This window comes from Mesocricetus auratus, unplaced genomic scaffold, assembly GCF_017639785.1.
Source record: "Mesocricetus auratus isolate SY011 unplaced genomic scaffold, BCM_Maur_2.0 Super-Scaffold_100676, whole genome shotgun sequence".
NCBI classification, from domain to species: domain Eukaryota; kingdom Metazoa; phylum Chordata; class Mammalia; order Rodentia; family Cricetidae; genus Mesocricetus; species Mesocricetus auratus.
In genome coordinates, this window is record NW_024429266.1 from 22455328 (window position 1) to 22473717 (window position 18390).

The window sequence follows — 18390 nt, forward strand, 5'->3', positions numbered from 1 at the left end:
GCCAGGCTTGCTCTGGTCTGTTCTCTTCCTATATATCTATTCCAAGCACACAAATCTTACCTGGCCCATTTTCCTTTACATTTAGGACCTGACTTACACTGTTATTTCAGATGGACCCAGATGAAAACACTGGCAAAACCTGTGGCAAAATTTTATGGAACTTAAAAAAAAATCTGGTCACCAAATGTAATGGTGACTGGATAATAAGCCAGCACTCAGGAGGCTGGACAGCAGGACTTTGAGTTTGAGACTAGCTTGGGCTGTGTAGCAAGAGCAACCAAATCCAAACTGTGTTAGGATTACCATTCACCCACAGGTCCTAAAATAACCACCTCCCACCAGTTTGCTGAAAGACACTACTTTGCGGGTGTGAACTTCTATAGTGAACCATTGTGGAACTGTTGGGTGCTTCTCTTTACTTTTATTCCTAAAGAGAGTGGTGTGTGTGTGTGTGTGTGTGTGTGTGTGTGTGTGTGTGTGTGTACACGCGCTCATGTGAGTTCTCATGCGTGAGTGCACGGCATGGTCATATTCCCCAAGGAAACAGAGAGTAAAGAAAACACCATGCAGATGTAAAACTATATTTATTTATTTACTTTTTTAAGTTTTGTTTTATGTGTGGGTGTTTTGCCTGCATGTATGTCTGTGCCCCATGTGTGTGAATTGGGTCCCCTGGAACTGGAATTTCAGACAGTTGTTAGCTGTCATGTGGATCCTAGGAATAGAGACCTGGTCCTCTAGTAGTCAGTGCTCCTAACTGTTAGGTCATCTCTCTAGCTTCTACATATATTTTTAAAACCTCTTCCTGCCTCTCTAAGTCCAAACCTTCTCTCTTTCTCTCAGGAACCTGCTCAATACCCCCAGCTTCCATGTCTGTTGTTGTCTGGCTCCCTCCACAGCCTCCACAGCTTCAGGAGGCACTTGACGGGCTGGGTACAGACAGACCTTCTGAGCCTGCTGGGACAGGTGGCTGTGGCAGCGCTGTGCAGAGGGTGGTGCCCTGGCTTCACCCTGCTTCTGAGGCTTGCCACCTCTGAGATTCTGAACACATACTGTGGCCTTTCTGAGCAATCAGGAGATGGGGTAAAGGCGAAAGCTTCCTTTTCACCAGGGAGAAGAGGCAGAGAGCTCATCTCTCCAGTATGTGGGTTCTTCTCTGTCTGTCTGTCTGTCTGTCTGTCTGTCTCCCTCTCTCCCTTCCCCTCTCTTTCTCTCTCTCCCTCTCTCCCCCTCTCTCTTTATTGAAATTAGAAACAAGCTTCTTTTATATGTCAATACCAGTACACTCTCCCTCCCCTCCTCCCCTGCCCCCTATTCCAACTCCTTTCTGCTCCCCAGGGAGGATGAGGTCTTCCATGGGGTATCTTCAAAGTTTGTCATATCATTTGGAGCAGGGCCTAGGCCCTCCCCCGTGTGTCTAAGCTAAGAGAGCATCCCTCTATGTGGACTGGGCTCCCAAAGTCCATTCGTGTACTAGGGATGAATACTGATTCACTACCAGAGGCCCCATAGATTGCCTAGACCTCCAAACTGATACCCACGTTCTGGGGGTCTGGATCAGTCCTATGCTGGTTTCTCAGCTATCAGTTTGGAGTCCATGAGCTCCCCTTGCTCAGGTCAGCTGTTTCTGTGGGTTTCGCTAGCCTGGTCTTGACCCCTCTACTCACCATTCCTCCCTCTCTGCAATTGGACTCCAGGAGTTTACCTCAGTGTTTAGTTATGGGTGCCTGCTTCTGCTTCTTCTTCCATCAGCTACTGGATGAAGGCTCTAGGATGGCATATAGGGTAGTCATCCATCTCATTATCAGAGAAGGGCATTTAAGATAGCTTCTCCACTGTTGCTTAGGATGTTAGTTGGGGTTATCCTTGTAGATCTTTGGGTATTTCTCTACTGCCTGATTTCTCCTTAAACCTATAATGGCTCCCTTTATGATGGTATCTCTTTTCTTGCTCTCCTATTCTCCTGATTCAATATTCCTACTCCCTCATGTCTTCATCTTCCCTCCTCTTTCTCCTAACTCCCTCTCCCCTCCCCCCATGCTCCCAATTAGCTCAGGAGATCTTGTCCCTTTCCCCTTCTCTTGGAGACCATATATATCTCTCTTAGGGTCCTCATTGTTTCTTAGCTTCTCTGGAAGTGTGGATTGTAGGCTGGTATTCCTTTTCTCTATGTCCAAAATCCATATATAAGTGAGTATATATCATGTTTGTCTTTTTGTGACTGGGTTACCTCACTCAGGATGGTTTCTTCTAGTTGCATCCATTTGCCTGCGAATTTCAAGATTCCATTTTTTCCACTGAATAGTACTCCATTGTGTAAATGTACTACATTTTCTTTATTCATTCTTCAGTTGAGGGGCATCTAGGTTGCTTCCAGATTCTGACTATTACAAATAACACTGCTATGAACATAGTTGAACAGATGTTCTTGTATGAATGTGCATCTTTTGGGTATATGCCTAAGAGTGGAATTGCTGGATCTTGTGGTAGACTGATCCCCATTTTCCTGAAGAACCGCCATACTGATTTCCAAAGTGGCTGTATGAGTTTGCACTCCCACCAGCAGTGGAGGAGTGTTCCCCTTTCTCCACATCCTCTCCAGTATAAACTGTTATTGGTGTTTTTGATTTTAGCCGTTCTGATAGGGGTGAGATGGTATCTCAGAGTTGTTTTGATTTGCATTTCCCTGATGGCTAAGGATGTTGAGCACTTTCTTACGTGTCTTTCAGTCATTTTAGATTCCTCTATTGAGAAGTCTCTGTTTAATTCTGTACCCCACTTTTTAATTGGATTGTTTGGTGATGGGGGAAGTCGTGTACATTTGTCAATAAAGTACTGTTGAGCCAATAGGAATCTAGATAGGTGGGGCTAGGAGTCCAGGAGGATTCTGGGAAGGAGAAACACGGGAGTTCGAGATGTAACCACCATGGGGTAGGAAGCCCGGAACTATTCTCCGGTAAGAGAAATACTTAGATTAACAATTATGGGGTAATTACTTAAGTCAGAGCTAGCCAGTAAGAAACAAGCAAGGCCAACAGCTTCATAATTAATACAGCGTCTTGTGTGTTATTTGGGGACTACAACGCGGCAGAGCCCAGGCGGCTGGTGGGGGATAAACCAAAGCGGCTAACAAGGAAAAGCTGCCCTTTACAGTTTGGTGTTTTGGTGACTAGCTTTTTGAGTTCTTTGTAAATTTTGGAGATCAGCCCTCTGTCAGATGTGGGGTTGGTGAATATCTTTTCCCATTCTGAGGGCTGCCTTTTTGTCTTGTTGACTGTGTCCTTTGCTTTACAGAAGCTTCCCAGTTTCAGGAGGTCCCATTTATTAATTGTCAATCTCAGTGTCTCTACTATTGGTTATTGGGAGATGTTATTCTGTAAAAATGTGTCTGATTGGTTTGAATAAAGCCCTGTTGGCCAATATGGAAGCAAGATAGGTGGGACTAGGAGTCAAGGAGGATTCTGGGAAAGACATAGGCAGACACAATGTAGGCCGCCAGAGGAGTAAGAGGTTTGGACCCTTTTCTCCGGTAAGAGAAACTTAGATTAACAATTATGGGTTAAATACTTAAGTCAGAGCTAGCCAGTAAGAAACAAGCAAATGGCTGACAGCTTCATAATTAATATAGTGTCTTGTGTGTCTTATTTGGGGTCTGCAACTGAGGCAGGGCCCAGGTGGCTAGCCAGGAAGATTACAAGTTACAACTGGTGTTATGTTCAGGAAGTGGTCTCCTGTACCAATTCGTTCAAGGGTACCTCCTACTTTCTCTTCTAAGAGGTTCAGTGTGACTGGAATTATGTTTAGGTGTTTGATCCATTTGGACTTAAGTTTTGTGCATGGTGATAGATATGGATCTATCCATAGACTTCTACACGCCAGCCTCCAGTTATGTCAGCACCATTTGTTGAAGATGCTTTCTTTTTTCCATTGTATAATTTTAGCTTGTTTGTCAAATATTAATTGTTCATAGGTGTGTGGATTTATATCAGGGGTTTCAATTTGATTTCATTGGTCTTCCTGTCTATTTTTGTGCCAATATCAAACTGTTTTCAGGAGTATAGCTCTATAATAGAGCTTGAAGTCAGGGATGGTGATGCCTCTGGAAGTTCCTTTATTGTACAGGGTTGTTTTGGCTATCGTGGGTCTTTTGTTTTTCCATATGAAGTTGAGTATTGTTCTTTCAAGGTTTGTGAAGAATTGTGCTAGATTTTGATGGGGATTGCATTGAATCTGTAGACTTCAACACCCCACTCTCACCACTAGACAGGACCATCAGACAGAAACTTAACAAAGAAACAAAGGAACTAATAGAAGTTATGACTCAATTGGGTTTAACAGACATCTATAGAACATTCCATCCAAACCCAAAAGAATGTACCTTCTCAGCACCACGTGGACCTTCTCTAAAATCGACCACATACTTGGCAACATAGCAAACCTCAACAGGGACTAAAAAATTGGAATAACCTCCTGTATCATATCAGACCACCATGCTTTAAAGTTAGAATTCAACAACAACACAAATTGGAGAAAACCTACAAACCCATGGAAATTGAACAATGCGCAGTTGCACCATTCCTGAGTCATTTGAAGAAATAAAAAAGAAACTAAAGGCTTCCTAGAATTCAATGAGAATGAAAACACATCACACTCAGACTTATGAGACACTTTGAAAGCAGTGCTAAGAGGAACATTCATAGCACTTAGTGTTCACATGAAGAAATTGGAGAATAATCACACTAGAGAATTAACAGCACAACTGAAAGCTCTAGAAGCAAACTCACCCTGGAGGAGTAGATGGAGGAAATAATCAAATTGAGAACTGAAGTCAATAACGTAGAAACTAGGAAAACAATATAAACAATCAATGTAACAGAGTTGGTTCTTCGAGAAAATAAAAAAGATAGACAGACTTTTACCCAAACTTACCAAAAGGCAGAGAGAGAACATGCAAATTAACAAAATCAGAAATGAAAAGGAAGACATAACAATGGACACTGAGGAAATCCAGATAATCATCATGACATACTTTGAAAACCTGTACTCCACAAAATTGCAAAATTTAAAGGAAATGGACAATTTTCTGAATAGATATCACTTATCAAAATTAAATCAAGGACAGATAAGCAATTTAAATTGACCTATAACCCCTAATGAAGTACAAGCAGTCATCAAAAGTTTCCCAAACCAAAAAAGCCCAGGCCCAGATGGTTTCAGTGCATAATTCTACCGGAAGTTCAAAGAAAAGCCAATACCAATTCTCTTCTAAGTATTCCACACAATAGAATCAGGAGGGTCATTGCCAAACTCTTTTTATGAGGTTTCAATAAACTTGCTACCCAAGCCACACAAAGACACAACTAAGAAAGAGAACTATGGATCAATATCCCTCATTAATATTGTGCAAAAATAGTCAACAAAATACTGGCAAATGGAATCCAAGAACACATCAGAAAAATCATCCACCATAATCAAGTAGGCTTCATCCCAGGGTTGCAGGGATGTTTCAATATATGAAAATCCATCAATGTAATCTACCATATAAACAAACTGAAAAAGAAAAATCTCATGATCATTTCACTAGAGGCTGAAAAAGCCTTTGACAAAATCCAACATTCTTTCATGATAAAGGTCTTGGAGAGATCAGGGATAACAGAAACATACCTAAACATAATAAAAACAATATACAGCAAACCAATAGCCAACATCAAACTAAATGGAGAGAAACTCAACGTGATTCCTCTAAAATCAGGAACAAGACAAGGCTGTCCACTCCATACCTCCTCCATATTGTACGTGGAGTTCTAGCTAGAGCAATAAGACAACAAAAAGACATCAAGGGGATACAAATTGGAAAGGAAGAAATCAAACTTTCACTATTTGCAGATGATATGATGGTTTACATAAGTGACCCAAAAAATTCTACCAGGGAAGTCCTACAGCTGATAAAACACCTTCAGCAAAGAGGCAGGATACAAGATCAACTAAAAAAAATCAGTAGTGCTACTACATACAGATGATAAATGGGCTGACAAAGAAATCAGAGAAATATCACCTTTTACAATAGCCACAAACAAATACCTTGGGGTAACACTAACCAGACAAGTGAAAGACCTGTATAACAAGAACTTTAAAGAAAGAAATTAAAGAAGACATCAGAAAATGGAAAGATCTCCCATGGCTTACGTGGGTTCTTAACCACTGATCAGTCACCAGCCTCATGTACAACTAAGTTTAAAAGTTACAGAACCATCACCAGACACACCGGGGATTCTCATCATAGCTTCCTATTTTCTAGAGGTCAAGAGGAAGCTAAGAAGGAAATAGTTGAAGGTCAGCAGGAATGCACTTGGTTGCTGTCTTCCCCTCACCAGCAGTAGGAGTCAGTGTGGCCATCTTAGTTAACATCCTTTGTCTCCTCCCAGCAAGGAGGCAAAGAGTCCTCGGCAAGAATATACATTAAGTTTCCCGGTGAAGTAGCCTACATAGCTTGCACACACTTTTTGTTTATTACAGATTAAATTTTGAATAGAGAATTTTTCTCTTCAGTGACCACAACAATGACAGTGATCATGTCAGGATGGGTCAAATGGATATGTGTTATTTAGAGTTTGGTTAGATCTCCTTGTTGCTCAATTCCATGCAACAATTTTTACAGAATTAAACTCAAGTCATTCAAAAAACACATGACTAATTCTATTAAAGCTGATTTACACTCTAATCCATTGATGGCTCCAGGACACTTAGCAGAAACATGTTCACAGTAGCAGTAGGAAGGTGGGGGAAGTTTAGGGTGTGTTTCGTGTAATGCCCCGTCAGGTAGGACTGTTTCCTAGGCATCTCAAGTGATCCGTACTCGAAGCTACAAGTGAGATGAGGACTGTGTAATAAATATTTTTTTGTAATATTGGGCAAGGAACTTTCTTGGGATAGAATCTCACATAGGCACAGCTGGCCTCAACCCTGAACTGCTGATAACTCCTATAACCTTGGCAGTAAGTGGAACTCAGCATCTGCCTCTCCACCTTGACACTGGACAGTCCCAGCTTGGTGAGGTGGAAGCAGAATAACTCCCACTTTTCTCCGACAGTAGCTGTCATCAGTTTCACTTACTATTGTCCTGATACTTCCTGGCATTTTTGCTTTAAACCTTCTATTTTTGTGTATATTCATTCACCTGTGTGCAGATGTGCTTACTCAGGCCGGAGAGGATGGAAGCCAGAAGTGGATGTCCAGCGCCTTCCTTGACCGATTCTCTATTTTTCAAGACAGGGTCTCTCACTGAACCTTGCCATTTCTGGCAGACCAGATGAGCAGCGAGCCCCTGGGATCTAGGTGTCTCTGCCCCACCTCTCCCCAGTGCTGGGATTCCAGGTGTGTTCAGTCACACCTGCATTTTATGTGGATGACAGGGATCTGCAGGCAGATCTTCATGCTTGCACAGTAAGCTCCCTATCCACTGAGCATAGTCTCCTTAGGTGCCACTGTTTGTGGTTCTTGATCAGCTTTAAGTCTTTCTTAAAGAACTGATGGAGCACCTGTTACAGCTTAGAGCAGGTGGAGCAGAGAAGCCCAGTCATCACCTCCAAGTGTCCAGATGCCTCTGCCTTCAAGCAGAAAGGAGTTGACATCCTCATAGAAGGCATTTGGGTAATAATACATGCACCCCACATAGAAGGCAATTGGGTAATACAGTGAAGGGGAAGGCTTTTTCCATTAGGGAGTGGAGACACAACATCTCTCCCTTATACTTGGGCTTTTCATAAAGGGGGCCCTCTATTCTGGAAGTATCTACCTTCATATCCAGTGTAAATAATTTGTGAGCCATACAGTTTTGTCCATGACCTGCCTTCTCCACTAGAGAACACACTGAAAGGAAATTTCTCATGTTTCTTCTACTATAAACTATTGCTTTGTCATTGACAACCAAAGGCTGGGTTAAAACAACTGAATTTTGCAAGACTGAGCCAAGCTTTTGTCTTCAGCTAGATGGTAGTGAGGTAGATGGAGAGAGTGTGACAGAGGACAGTGTGAAGACCAAGGGCACACTCTGCTCTGTTCATCTGTAAGACAAGGACTAAAAGTAAACTCTTTGTGGAGTTCTGAGGAGCAATTTGAATTGGTATGCTGTGTGGAAAGTTTGGGACAGCGGGAGATGCTGGAAAATGGGAGCTATTATGAGTTATGAATTTAAACACCAGGCATCTCAAATGGGAATTAAATTGTGTTATTAAAGTAAATGCAATTAATTCATACTTTGTCATTAAACTCAAATTAATTTAATCCCTAGGAGCTTTAGTATTAGAAGATTGGGTCCTTTATCATCTTTGATATAAATAGTTTTATTTCTTCAAGATAGCCTCAAGCTAGACTACAACTAATATGTTTGCCTAATTGTAAATAGGTTCTGGCGGTAAGAGCCTGCAATCCCAGCTCCTCAGAAGGTTGAGGGAGGAGGGTCACTGAACCTTGGAGTTCAGGGCCAGCCCAGGACAGCACAATTTAACCTCTGTCTCAAAAATTTTTAATTCAAAGTAAATAAAAAAGTCCAAAGATAAATATATAGGACTTGAATTTAATTTTTTGGTGTCCAAATTTGCTATAAGGTTGAAATATTGAATTTAACAGTTGCTACTTGATCTTGTATTTCTAACTACAAGCTAGTTTTCTGATGAAGTCATTGTAAATGATGATTAGATGACAAAAGTGACAATTTTTTGGTATGAGTTCAGTGAGCAATAGGATTAAAGCATGTTAACAGTGAGCTGTTGTTTGATGATGATGTATTAAATGTTTTAAATGTGAAATTTTGATCATCTGGGTGGGAAACAAAGTTTACTCAATTTACAGTGGTCCAAACATTATGCAGATCTACTTACTTAAAACAGTGGTTTTTGTTTTGTCTAAGAGAGTTTTTCTTGACAGAGCCTTGCATTGTGGCTCACACTGGTCTTTGTCAATCCTCCTGCCTCAACTTCCCAAATACTGGTGTACTGGGGTTATAAAGTTGCGGCACCACACTAGCGTAAAACAATAATTTTTAAATGGAAATTATCCTTTCACTGCGAGACGGTTGGTTATTGACTGCACCTGGTATAACGCCGATTGTGTGCTGGAAGTTTTAAGATATTATGATTAGGGAGGAGAGGAAAGGACACAGATTCGTTTCTCTCATTGGGATCCCAAAACGTTTGGTATTGAGGTTAAAATGGGGAAAGAGAAATCCAGCTGCAACTACTAGAAAAGGCAGAAAGAAAGTAAGGAAAGGAGGGAGAGGAAGGGAAGGAGAGAGAAAGGGAGGGAGTTAGAGATAAAGAAGGAAAGAGAAAAAAGGGAAGAAGGAGTTTTAAAAAAAGAGTATGGAACTGAGGCAAGAGCAGGTTTTATTTGGAGACTATGTCCCTATTGATAGTTTCAGTTGGGTTACCATGCAAACCCCAAAAGAATCAAGGCGACTAGCTATGCTATCTGACCAGCAGGTGGCGCTGTACGCACCTCTACTATGAGAAGAACCTTTGGACAAACAAGACTGTCTCCATTAAAATAAGTCCAGGTTCTCAATCTAAACTATTTTTTACATTATTTTCCCTCTCTTCCCTTTCATAGTAGCTTTTATTACAAGAAAGTTTATTATGAGAAAGATCATATAAAAGGGCAGGAGGCCCTAAGGATGCAAAAGAAAGTTGTCATGGATTTCTGTTTATTTCTGTGCATTGCTTACTACCGCTATTTGAGGGTTGCATTTCCATAGTTGTCATGCCAGGCTACATTACACAGCCATGGAGGAAGGAACCTGGTGCTATTTGGACAGTGTTTTCCCTTCTCTGAGTAGTGAGGAGTCTCTATGTCCAAATATCTCCCCGATGCTAAGCAATCTCTCAGACTCAGGGGGCACCCTGTGGCGGAGATAGTGGGCATTTTTGGCCTTTGCAAACAACTCTAGGAAGGTTGGCTTTGTGCAACTGCCTTTGGAGCTGCCTGCACAATCCCCAGAGCTCAGGGCATTTTGGTCCCCAGCATCCCCATGTGTCTTTTGACTAGCATTTTTTGATCTGGTCACATCTGCAGATGCTGACCCCCTGTCACCATCTGGGCGGGACACAGGGCTGTTGGTGGAGACCTCTTGGCCATGACATGAGACAGAGACATCCGTGCCCTCAAGTGGCTTGGCAGACTCTCCCTCCCAGGTTTGTAACTTCTCTTCCTTGTGGCAGCTGGCTCTGTCACGTTGACAGTGCAGGTGCTCTTGACTTCTTAGGGCGTCTTTGGGGGCAGTGTCATGAAAAGAGGGCCCCTGAACGTTAGTTTTAACTTCTTGCGCCATGTTGGTTGCCAGTACCCTGGAGTAGGGGAGGTGAAAAGGAAGAAATAAATGTCTTTGAAAAATGAAGGGGCTCCCAGGTAGGCCTTTCCATTCATTAGACGACGTGTGTGTGTGTGTGTGTGTGTGTGTGTGTGTGTGTGTGTGCGCGTGTGTGTGTGTGCATGTGTGTGTGCGTGCGCGTGTGTGTGTGCGTGCGTGTGTGTCTTCAACTGAGGTGGTTACATGGGCGAGAAAGGCGGAGGGTGAGGAGCAGAGGTGTATCTCTCTAGGAAGGATGTAACAGGAAAAAAAATAAACCCAGAGACAGATACTGGGGTTCAGGCTTCAAGATGAAGATCAGAGAAGCAAAGCTCTTATGTCTGCCTCCGGCTGAAAGAGGTGTCCTGTCTGCTGTGTGCCTGGAGACTACTTCCCTCATGAGATCCTTTGCTTCTTCCTTTTACACCTCTCAAATTCTGGGGTTAAAGGCATCGGATACCAAGTGCTGAGATTGTGTGAGCTGTTTCTCTTTCAGGCTGGATCAATTTCATGTAGCTCAGTGTGGCCTTGACAGGTGTATACCACCACCGCCTAGCTTCTATAGCTAACTAGTGTGGCTGGCCTTGCATTCTGATACTTCAGACAATCTTTATTAAATCATAGCTAATACATCACCATGGAGAAGGCAGCCTCTCCTCAGATGGAGAGGAATGTTTTAAAGCTTGGGAAGTGGGATTCAGCATAAATCCAAACACTTAATCATTTTCTTACCTAATTTTAGTTTCCGGGACCATGTGCCTCTGTCCTGTTTGTGGTGAGAACGTGACACCATCTCCTGGTCTCTTCTGAATTCCACTCTCCCCATGAGAGGAGAACCTTTTCTTGATGATATCTGCTATGGGATAATTAACAAACCATGGGGTAGAAGGATGTCTCATCTGTTAAGACTGCCGGATGCTCAGCCATAAGAAGGATGGCCCATCTGTTAAGAGTGCTCAATGCTCAGCCACGAGGACCAAGAGTTCGGATCCCCGCAGCCACATCCATGGCTCACAAACACCTTTCCCTTCAGCTCCAAGAGATCTGACACTCTCTTCTGGTCTCTGTCAGCACTTGCATTCACAATACACACATATTCACTTAGACATGCACACAGACACACATGTGCACACAAATAAAATAAAGCTTAAAATGAGTTAATGTGGACTGAATTGTGTAAAATTTCATTTGTTGGGGTTCTAGCCCTTAGTTCTTGAGATTGTGACATTATTTGGAGACAGGCACTTTATAGATATGATTCAATTAAGATGAGGCCGTTTATGGTGGGTCCTGACCATTGTGATGCAGTTGGACCGGACAGGCAAAGAGGGCAGGGTGAAGGGACCTGCGGCCTACACACTGAAGAGAAAGCCTACTCCTGCCTCACACCCGAGGAAACCCTGCTCACACTCCCACTTTGACCTTGAGCCTTCAGAGGTGAGACAGCGAAGGTCTATGGCCCAGCTGTGTGGGTTTTGGTACTTTTCTGTGCAGCCTAGAAAATGAGTACAACAGGGGAGGAGAGTGAAGGCTGGGCTTTCAGAGAGTCATGAAGATCCTGGGTCCCCACCACAAGTTGCCCTCCTCTGATGCAATGTATGAAAACAACAAAGCTTCCTGTAGTTGCTGCTGTTTGCCTAGAACATGTCAGAGAGGATTTAGACACCAAGATCAGATGTTGCAACTGCCCCAGCCCTAGTGGGCTTTGTTTGAATGTTGTACTTGGCAAGCACGAGTGTTTAAAAAAAACAGCTGGGTGGGAACATTTTGTCTGTTTACTACAGTTGTATGCCTTCCTTCTACCCATGGCAAGGGTTTGCAATGGCCAGAGACCATGAGTAGGTGGTCTTTCCACTTTCCCAGTTAATGTTCTGGTCTCTCGTAGTCATAGCCTGAAGAGAGCACACTGGCTCTATTCGTTTTCAAGGCATTTGAGACTGAGTCGTTTGGGATGGAAAGTTTTGCATTGTTTTGTGCTTTGATGGGACTCACTTAAAGTTACGTAGCTAAGGCTAGGGGTGTTGTTTAGTGGTAGATGGCTCACTATGCATGCACAAGGCCCTGACTTCAATCTCTAGGGCCAACTGATTCCCATTCCACTAAATCCAGACCAACAATCCTAACCAAGAATAACAACGAAACATACACCTAACCACCAGCAAAGAGACCCAGGACACCCCCCTCCTCCCAAAGCACCCTATTGCATTAGAATGTACGAGGCAGTGGGAACAAGGGTAGAGGACCACGCAAGGGGCATGGATATCACATGAGACTCATCTGATCACTCCTTTGAGTCTTTTTCTTTATTATCTTCTTGGGGCTATTTTGATGTATAATTAGTCATGGAAACCTGAAGATTCTTCTTTCCAAATGTCTTGAAAAGCTGGCCTCCCCATTTTTTCCTCCTGGCAGTGCTCTAGTTTAGGTTTTTACATCAAGGCCTGCATTTGGAATTCTATCAGCTCTACTCTGGCTATGTCCTAAGCTGTTTTCTCAGAAGCACTATAGTCAGAGGGATCGCTCTAAAATGTGAATATGGAATCTCCCTGCACCCAGACCCTGCAGGGTAGGATCTACCCTTGTGAAGCTGTGTCTGGAGACAAAGCCTGGTTAGGGCAAGTTCTGCAAGTTCACACACACTTCAGCAGCACGGAACTATTTCTGGCAAACCACACCCATTGCTATCCCTCTGTACACACTCTTTCTTTCTTCCAGGAATGATCTCCTGCTACACATCTCCCGGCAATCCCTCTTTTCCCACATCACTTCACTCTTCTTCTAGGTTCTGCTCACACACCATCTCTTGGGGAAATTCTCATAAGAGCCTTGCAACAGGTGCAGGAGGCTTCTGGTGCCCGCTTCCTACTTTGTGAATGACCCCATTTTTAGCATTTAAAAATTTCATGGGGCTTATAAAGCACAGTTTTTTTCCTTGTAACCAGCCTTATAAAAGCTCAGCTATTTGATAGTGTACACAAGTATCTCAAAGTGAAGAGACCGTATTTGTCCAAATGTCCATCCCAGCCCCTGAGTAGCCTGACCCATAGGCAGGAGGGTAACACTGATTGGAGCAGGAAGATTCTGAGATTTAGGCCAACCTGGGTTATGTAGAGAGATTCTATCTCAAAACAAAAAGCAATGACAACAGCATCAACACCCCCAAAAAACCAAACCAGCCAAGCAACCAGCCAAACTACCATCCAATCAGTCAAACAAAAGCACGGGACCTGTAATAACCCATCTTAGCTTCAGTGAAAAGAACACTGAATTTCGAGCCTAATTTCTTTGTACTGATCCTACTCTCTAAGATGAGGGCCGACAATATGCATGGGAAGCAATCCACTAACGGGCCAATAGTTGCATCTCAGTGGTAATAGTTCCATTAATAAATTACTGGAAACTGTTGCTATATACAGCATCTAGAGAACACCAAGAAGAAATATGATCATTCCTTCTCCTTCCCGTGACTTGGCTGTTCAGTGTGAGATGCAGAACCTGGAGACCTTGACCTCTGAAGTTGTCTGTCTCTTGGTCCTGGCCCTTTGCACACACCTGTGACTGAGATGAGCTCCCATGCAGCATGGGCCACCACAGTTCTGGGCCTGCCTTTATGTATACCTCCCTGCCCCCAGCATGAACGCCTGCTCTCAGCTTTCCTTTCTGAGAATCAACGTGAGAACCAACCAGCTGGTTTCTAAGATGCCTTTCCAGTGTCGTTCTTACTCAGTTGGCTTAACCGCTCACTGTACACAGGGGAGTTCAAAACAGAGTTTAGTTCAGACCATTTCATAATTAGAAAAAAGTTGAAAATTAGAAAGATTGCCAGTGTTTTGACGCTGCTTTTGCTTTGTGTGTCTGGGGTAGAAACTGTGCAGGCCTAGGAGGTTCTGACTTAAAGCATGTCATTTCTGACTTTCCTCCTGAACGGGTCACATCCCACCCAGAACACGCTCCTGACTTCCGGCACCTGGTTCAAGTCAGGAGGGATGTCCTGAGAGGCTGAGTTTACCGACTCCATATCATTCTGAAGGAATGTTGAAACCTAATTATTTAACGAAAGCAACAACAAGCAACATGAGGAGGACTGGTTTCCACAAACCACACAGCTGAACCCGTTTCCAACAAGACAGCAGGAGAGGGTTCAGTCTGGAAGAACCTTGCTAGCTGACCTGAGTACATTAAAGCTGTCAAATCTAAGAAAGGCTTTGTGCTTAGGTTTGTGCCAAAGTCTCACTGGAAGTTCGGATAGTTTTAACAAGATGCGCATTGTCACTCGTATTCCTCGTCAGAGGTCAAAATCCCAGAGAAAGCTTTTCTTTATAACTTACTTTCATAAAACAGGCGAGGGAAGTGACTTATACCTTAGCAGTTCAATAATTGGCAGCTAGATCTCGAAGAGAAAGGCAGCGACGATAAAGGAGTCAAACCAAATCAGCTCTGATATTGAAGAGAGGGAGGTGTGAAGAATCAAAAAGGCCAGGAGTGGGGGGAGTAAGGGCGGGGGAGGGGGGAGAGCAAATTGGAAACAAGGCCTTGAAGAAGCCTGGAGAAAGTCAGCTCAAGGAGATCGAGGACCAGGAAGCAGGAGGAGCTGTGGAGTTTGCAGGACAGGTGGGTTAGGCCTGCTTAAGTCCAGAGGCACTTGTTCTGCTGGTTATCCCTGGCGTGAGACAAACACCTCATTTCCCCCAGTGAGATCCAGACTGCTATACTCCCACTGCCAAGCTCTGGTGTAAACTGTTCCTTACTACAGGAAGCTAGGGCAGTGTCCTTAGGACCGGAAGCGGGGACAGATTGCCCCTTAGGACAGCGCCTCACCTTGCTGCAGCCGCTGTAGTTCTTTCTGAAGCTGTCTCTGCTCCCTGGCCAGCGATTTCACGTGATAGAGGCAGACGACCTCCAGCCTTTGCAGTCTCAGGGTGAGTCTAGCTTCTGCTTGCCGGGCATTCTTTCTCTCCAAGTCGAACTGCTTATACAGTGGTCCCCTCACCACGCTTCTGTCCATCCTCTTCATGGGTTGGAAACAGTGAAGGAAGTATCTTCCAGGTACTACAACCTAAAAGAGCAAGGCCAAGATGCTGGCCTCCGGTGATTGGTCACCAATTAGCGTGAAAACTAATTTTATTAAACTACTAATGCAGATAAAGTCACAACATCCAAACCCACACTTCTACACCCTTAACTCCTGTACCGCTCCCAGGAAGGGACACACCTTTCCTCTCCTTTGAGTCTCTCCCCTCAGGGCTACAGTACAGAATGTGTGAGGGTAGCAGTGGGTTGCTCCCAACAAGGCTTCAGTGGAAGGACTAATTCTAAAGAAGGGAATGTGGTCAGACACGAAGCAGCTGCATTTAAGAGGCTATTTTAAGTCAGCTTGATTCAGACTCTAGAGACTGAAACATCACCAAAGAACAAGGTAGGCAACACTCACCTGCAAACCCAGGTTCTCACCACGAAAATCTTAGCGGTAGGCTAAGTCTTCTTTTTTCTTCGTTAAATGTCTGAGCCCTGCAAAGAGGAGGAGGGACCTTGGGAGAGGGCTGCTGGTGGAACGCTGGCAACACTTGAGACCTCTCTGCTTTCTTCTCGGGTCAGGAATGCTGCCTCCTCGAGCCATGGGTACCAGTCCCTCTTGAAGAGGCCAAACGTGTTTGGAGAATGAAGGAAGCTTGCCAACTTCCAGCTTTCCCCAGAGAAGCCTGCAGTGCCCCTCGTGTCCATGGGAGCCAAGAATGAAAGCAAAGAGTCCCTCACTGTTTGTCACAGTTCTCTTCTCTTGCACCTCTCCCCTCCCCTCTCCCACCCCCTCCCCCACCGTCATTCTTCCCATCTCCCACCCTCTCTCCTGCTTCTTGGAAACCAAAAGAAAGTACCAGGTCTCTCCACTCGTGACTGCACTTTTTGCTCAGAACGGGCTTTTAATTTGCTTATTCTACATTATTGCACTCCATGCCAAGTGTTTCCAGGCTTCTATTCTGCTTTAGTGCATTTCAAAGTTTATTTAGATTTTCAAGTATTGGACATAGCATTAGATGAAGTGATTTGTTTTTAAACAACTTTTGTCTTCGTGTTTGGATACCTGTAGCAGAGTGAGTTGAGCTACTGGTTATAGAGGAAGATACTGGGCAGGACTATTACTGTTTCTTTGGGGATCCATCTGAAAATATGAGGCAGTAATATTTCACAGTCTAAAGACAGCTGTCAACACTGGGGCCCACTAATCCCCTCAGAGTTTATGAAAAGCAGCTAAGCAGCCCCTATTACTACAGTCACCACCCGGCAAACAAACTATTATAAAGAGATTACTGAGAATTCGAGAGAGGGAGGGCCCGTTCTCAGTCTCTAGGTGGGGAATGATGTCTTCTCAGAGCTTTCCCATGCTGTGAGTTCTTCATCTCCAGGATTTAGACAAATAGCGTGCAGGCTCCCAGACAATTGCTACAGAAAGTGGGGTGCCACCCAGGGGAGACTGGCAGTCCACTTGCCCATCGGGAAAACTGGTAAAGTGCATAGCAACAGAATAGCTGTCACTCCATACTTTTGTTGCCCCCCAGAGCTGATGACATTGTGGCAAATTTGTGTGCCATCTTGAGGAAGTGCCGATGGGGAGAGAAGCTTTCAAAACTACTCACACCAAGGGCCCTTAGTGTGGTGTGCATCGTGGTCTTCTGGTCCTGATGAGAGTGCCTTGGAGACACTGACTCCATACAAGGGAGCAGAAACCATGCTGTGCCTGTGGCATTGCTGTCTGTGGGGGGAGAAATGTTTCAACAGAGAGGATATGGAAGCATGACCCAGCCTGAGGGCGTCTGGGTGAAGATGACTTTCCTCCAGAAAGTCACACATCTTAAAGCAGAGGTGACCATAAGCACAAGGAATAGAACAGTGGCAGAGAAAGAGTAAAGCCCCGCATACCAGATGCAGCAGCAATGCTAGAAACAAGACCTGATGGCTAGGGTCAGGAACACAAGGGAATGGAGGCACAAAAAAGAGCATGCTCGGGCTGAGGACATGGCTCAGTCAAGTGCTTGCCACACAAGCATGAGGTCATCAGTCTGGACCTGTGTAAAAAGATTGGGTATGGTGTATGCCTGTAACTCCACCACTAGAAAGGGAGGGGTCAGAGAGATCCATGGAGTTCACTGGCCAGCTAGCCTCACTGAATGAATGAATTCAAGGTTCTGTGAGAGAAAAATAAAGCAAAAGGTTGCTGAGGAAGGGATTTAATGCCTATCTCTGATCTCTGCATATGTGCACATGAATATGTATGCATGTACACACAAACACACACACATGCACACATATACACATGCGCATGCACACACACATACAAACCCATGCACGATGTTCCCCACTCTACTCAAACAATGGGAGGAGGAGAATGGCAAGACATCACCCTCTCTCCTCTTCCTCCATACCCTTGGAGCACAGGCTGTTTGAAAGGTCTGACCTGCATGAAAGATTGTAGCTTTAAAGTGAGCTAAGGCTTCTTATTCACAAGTGGCTGGAAACATGGAGACTCTGCCCAGTATCATCAGGGGAGAAGAAAAAAAGAACCAAAGAAGATGGCGACTGCAGATATGAAATTACCAATCCAGGATCATGCCCTGGCTACCACTCACAGGAAGGGAACTAGTCAGAAAATGGTTACAAAACATGGGAAGCAATATCATTTTGAGAATTTTAGGCTGTCTGCTCTTTTCATGATAATCTTCAGTCACCATCAAGATCTTAGCAGGCATTTTTTTGTGGTAAATATTGAAAAGCTAACTGTAAAATCCAATGGCAATGCAAAGGACTGATGATGGCCAAAGTGATTTTAAAATGGAAGGACAAAGACGACTAACATTGTGTGATTTCCAGATCCACTCTAAAGCTACAGCAAGATTGTGCTATGCCAGTATAAAAATATACACTCAAGACCACAAAGCAGAAAAGAGATTTTAGAAAAGACCTGCACATTTAGTAGTTTGCTTTCAACAAAAACATCAGCACAATTCACTGATGGGAAGGATGTGTTCCCCACTGAGTGTGCTGGAGGAATTGGT

At 44.0% G+C, this 18390-nt stretch overlaps 1 protein-coding gene and 1 long non-coding RNA gene across 5 annotated transcripts; one reads left to right on the forward strand and one right to left on the reverse strand.

Moving 5' to 3' along the window:
* Window positions 1-9366: 9366 nt before the first annotated feature.
* On the reverse strand, window positions 9367-15940 carry Ccdc190 (coiled-coil domain containing 190). Of its 4 annotated transcripts, none has more exons than XM_021227946.2 (4): window positions 15774-15940; window positions 15161-15398; window positions 11075-11198; window positions 9367-10340 (listed from the first exon to the last, which is right to left on the reverse strand). In XM_021227946.2, exons 2-4 carry the CDS (start codon window positions 15354-15356, stop codon window positions 9800-9802), a joined length of 861 nt encoding a protein of 286 aa, XP_021083605.1. In that variant the 5' UTR covers window positions 15357-15398; window positions 15774-15940; the 3' UTR covers window positions 9367-9799. The 4 variants fall into 4 exon arrangements, with proteins under 4 accessions (XP_021083605.1, XP_005071537.2, XP_021083604.1 ...); XM_005071480.4 differs by having other exon boundaries at window positions 11075-11195; window positions 15161-15420; XM_021227945.2 differs by having other exon boundaries at window positions 15161-15420.
* On the forward strand, window positions 15129-16227 carry LOC121136933. Its single transcript, XR_005874123.1, has 2 exons — window positions 15129-15261; window positions 15938-16227. It is a non-coding gene; the product is annotated as an uncharacterized LOC121136933 (long non-coding RNA).
* The last annotated feature ends 2163 nt before the right edge of the window (window positions 16228-18390 follow it).

Bases quoted from the DNA above. Each gene is read 5' to 3' on its own strand.
- Ccdc190 (XM_021227946.2), bottom strand. From the start codon at position 15,356: ATGAAGAGGATGGACAGAAGCGTGGTGAGGGGACCACTGTATAAGCAG. The intron at 11,199-15,160 runs GTGAGGCGCTGT...ATTATCCCATAG, and splicing joins ACTACAGCGGCTGCAGCAAG to CAGATATCATCAAGAAAAGG. The intron at 10,341-11,074 runs GTAAGAAAATGA...CCCCTACTCCAG, and splicing joins GTCCCGGAAACTAAAATTAG to GGTACTGGCAACCAACATGG.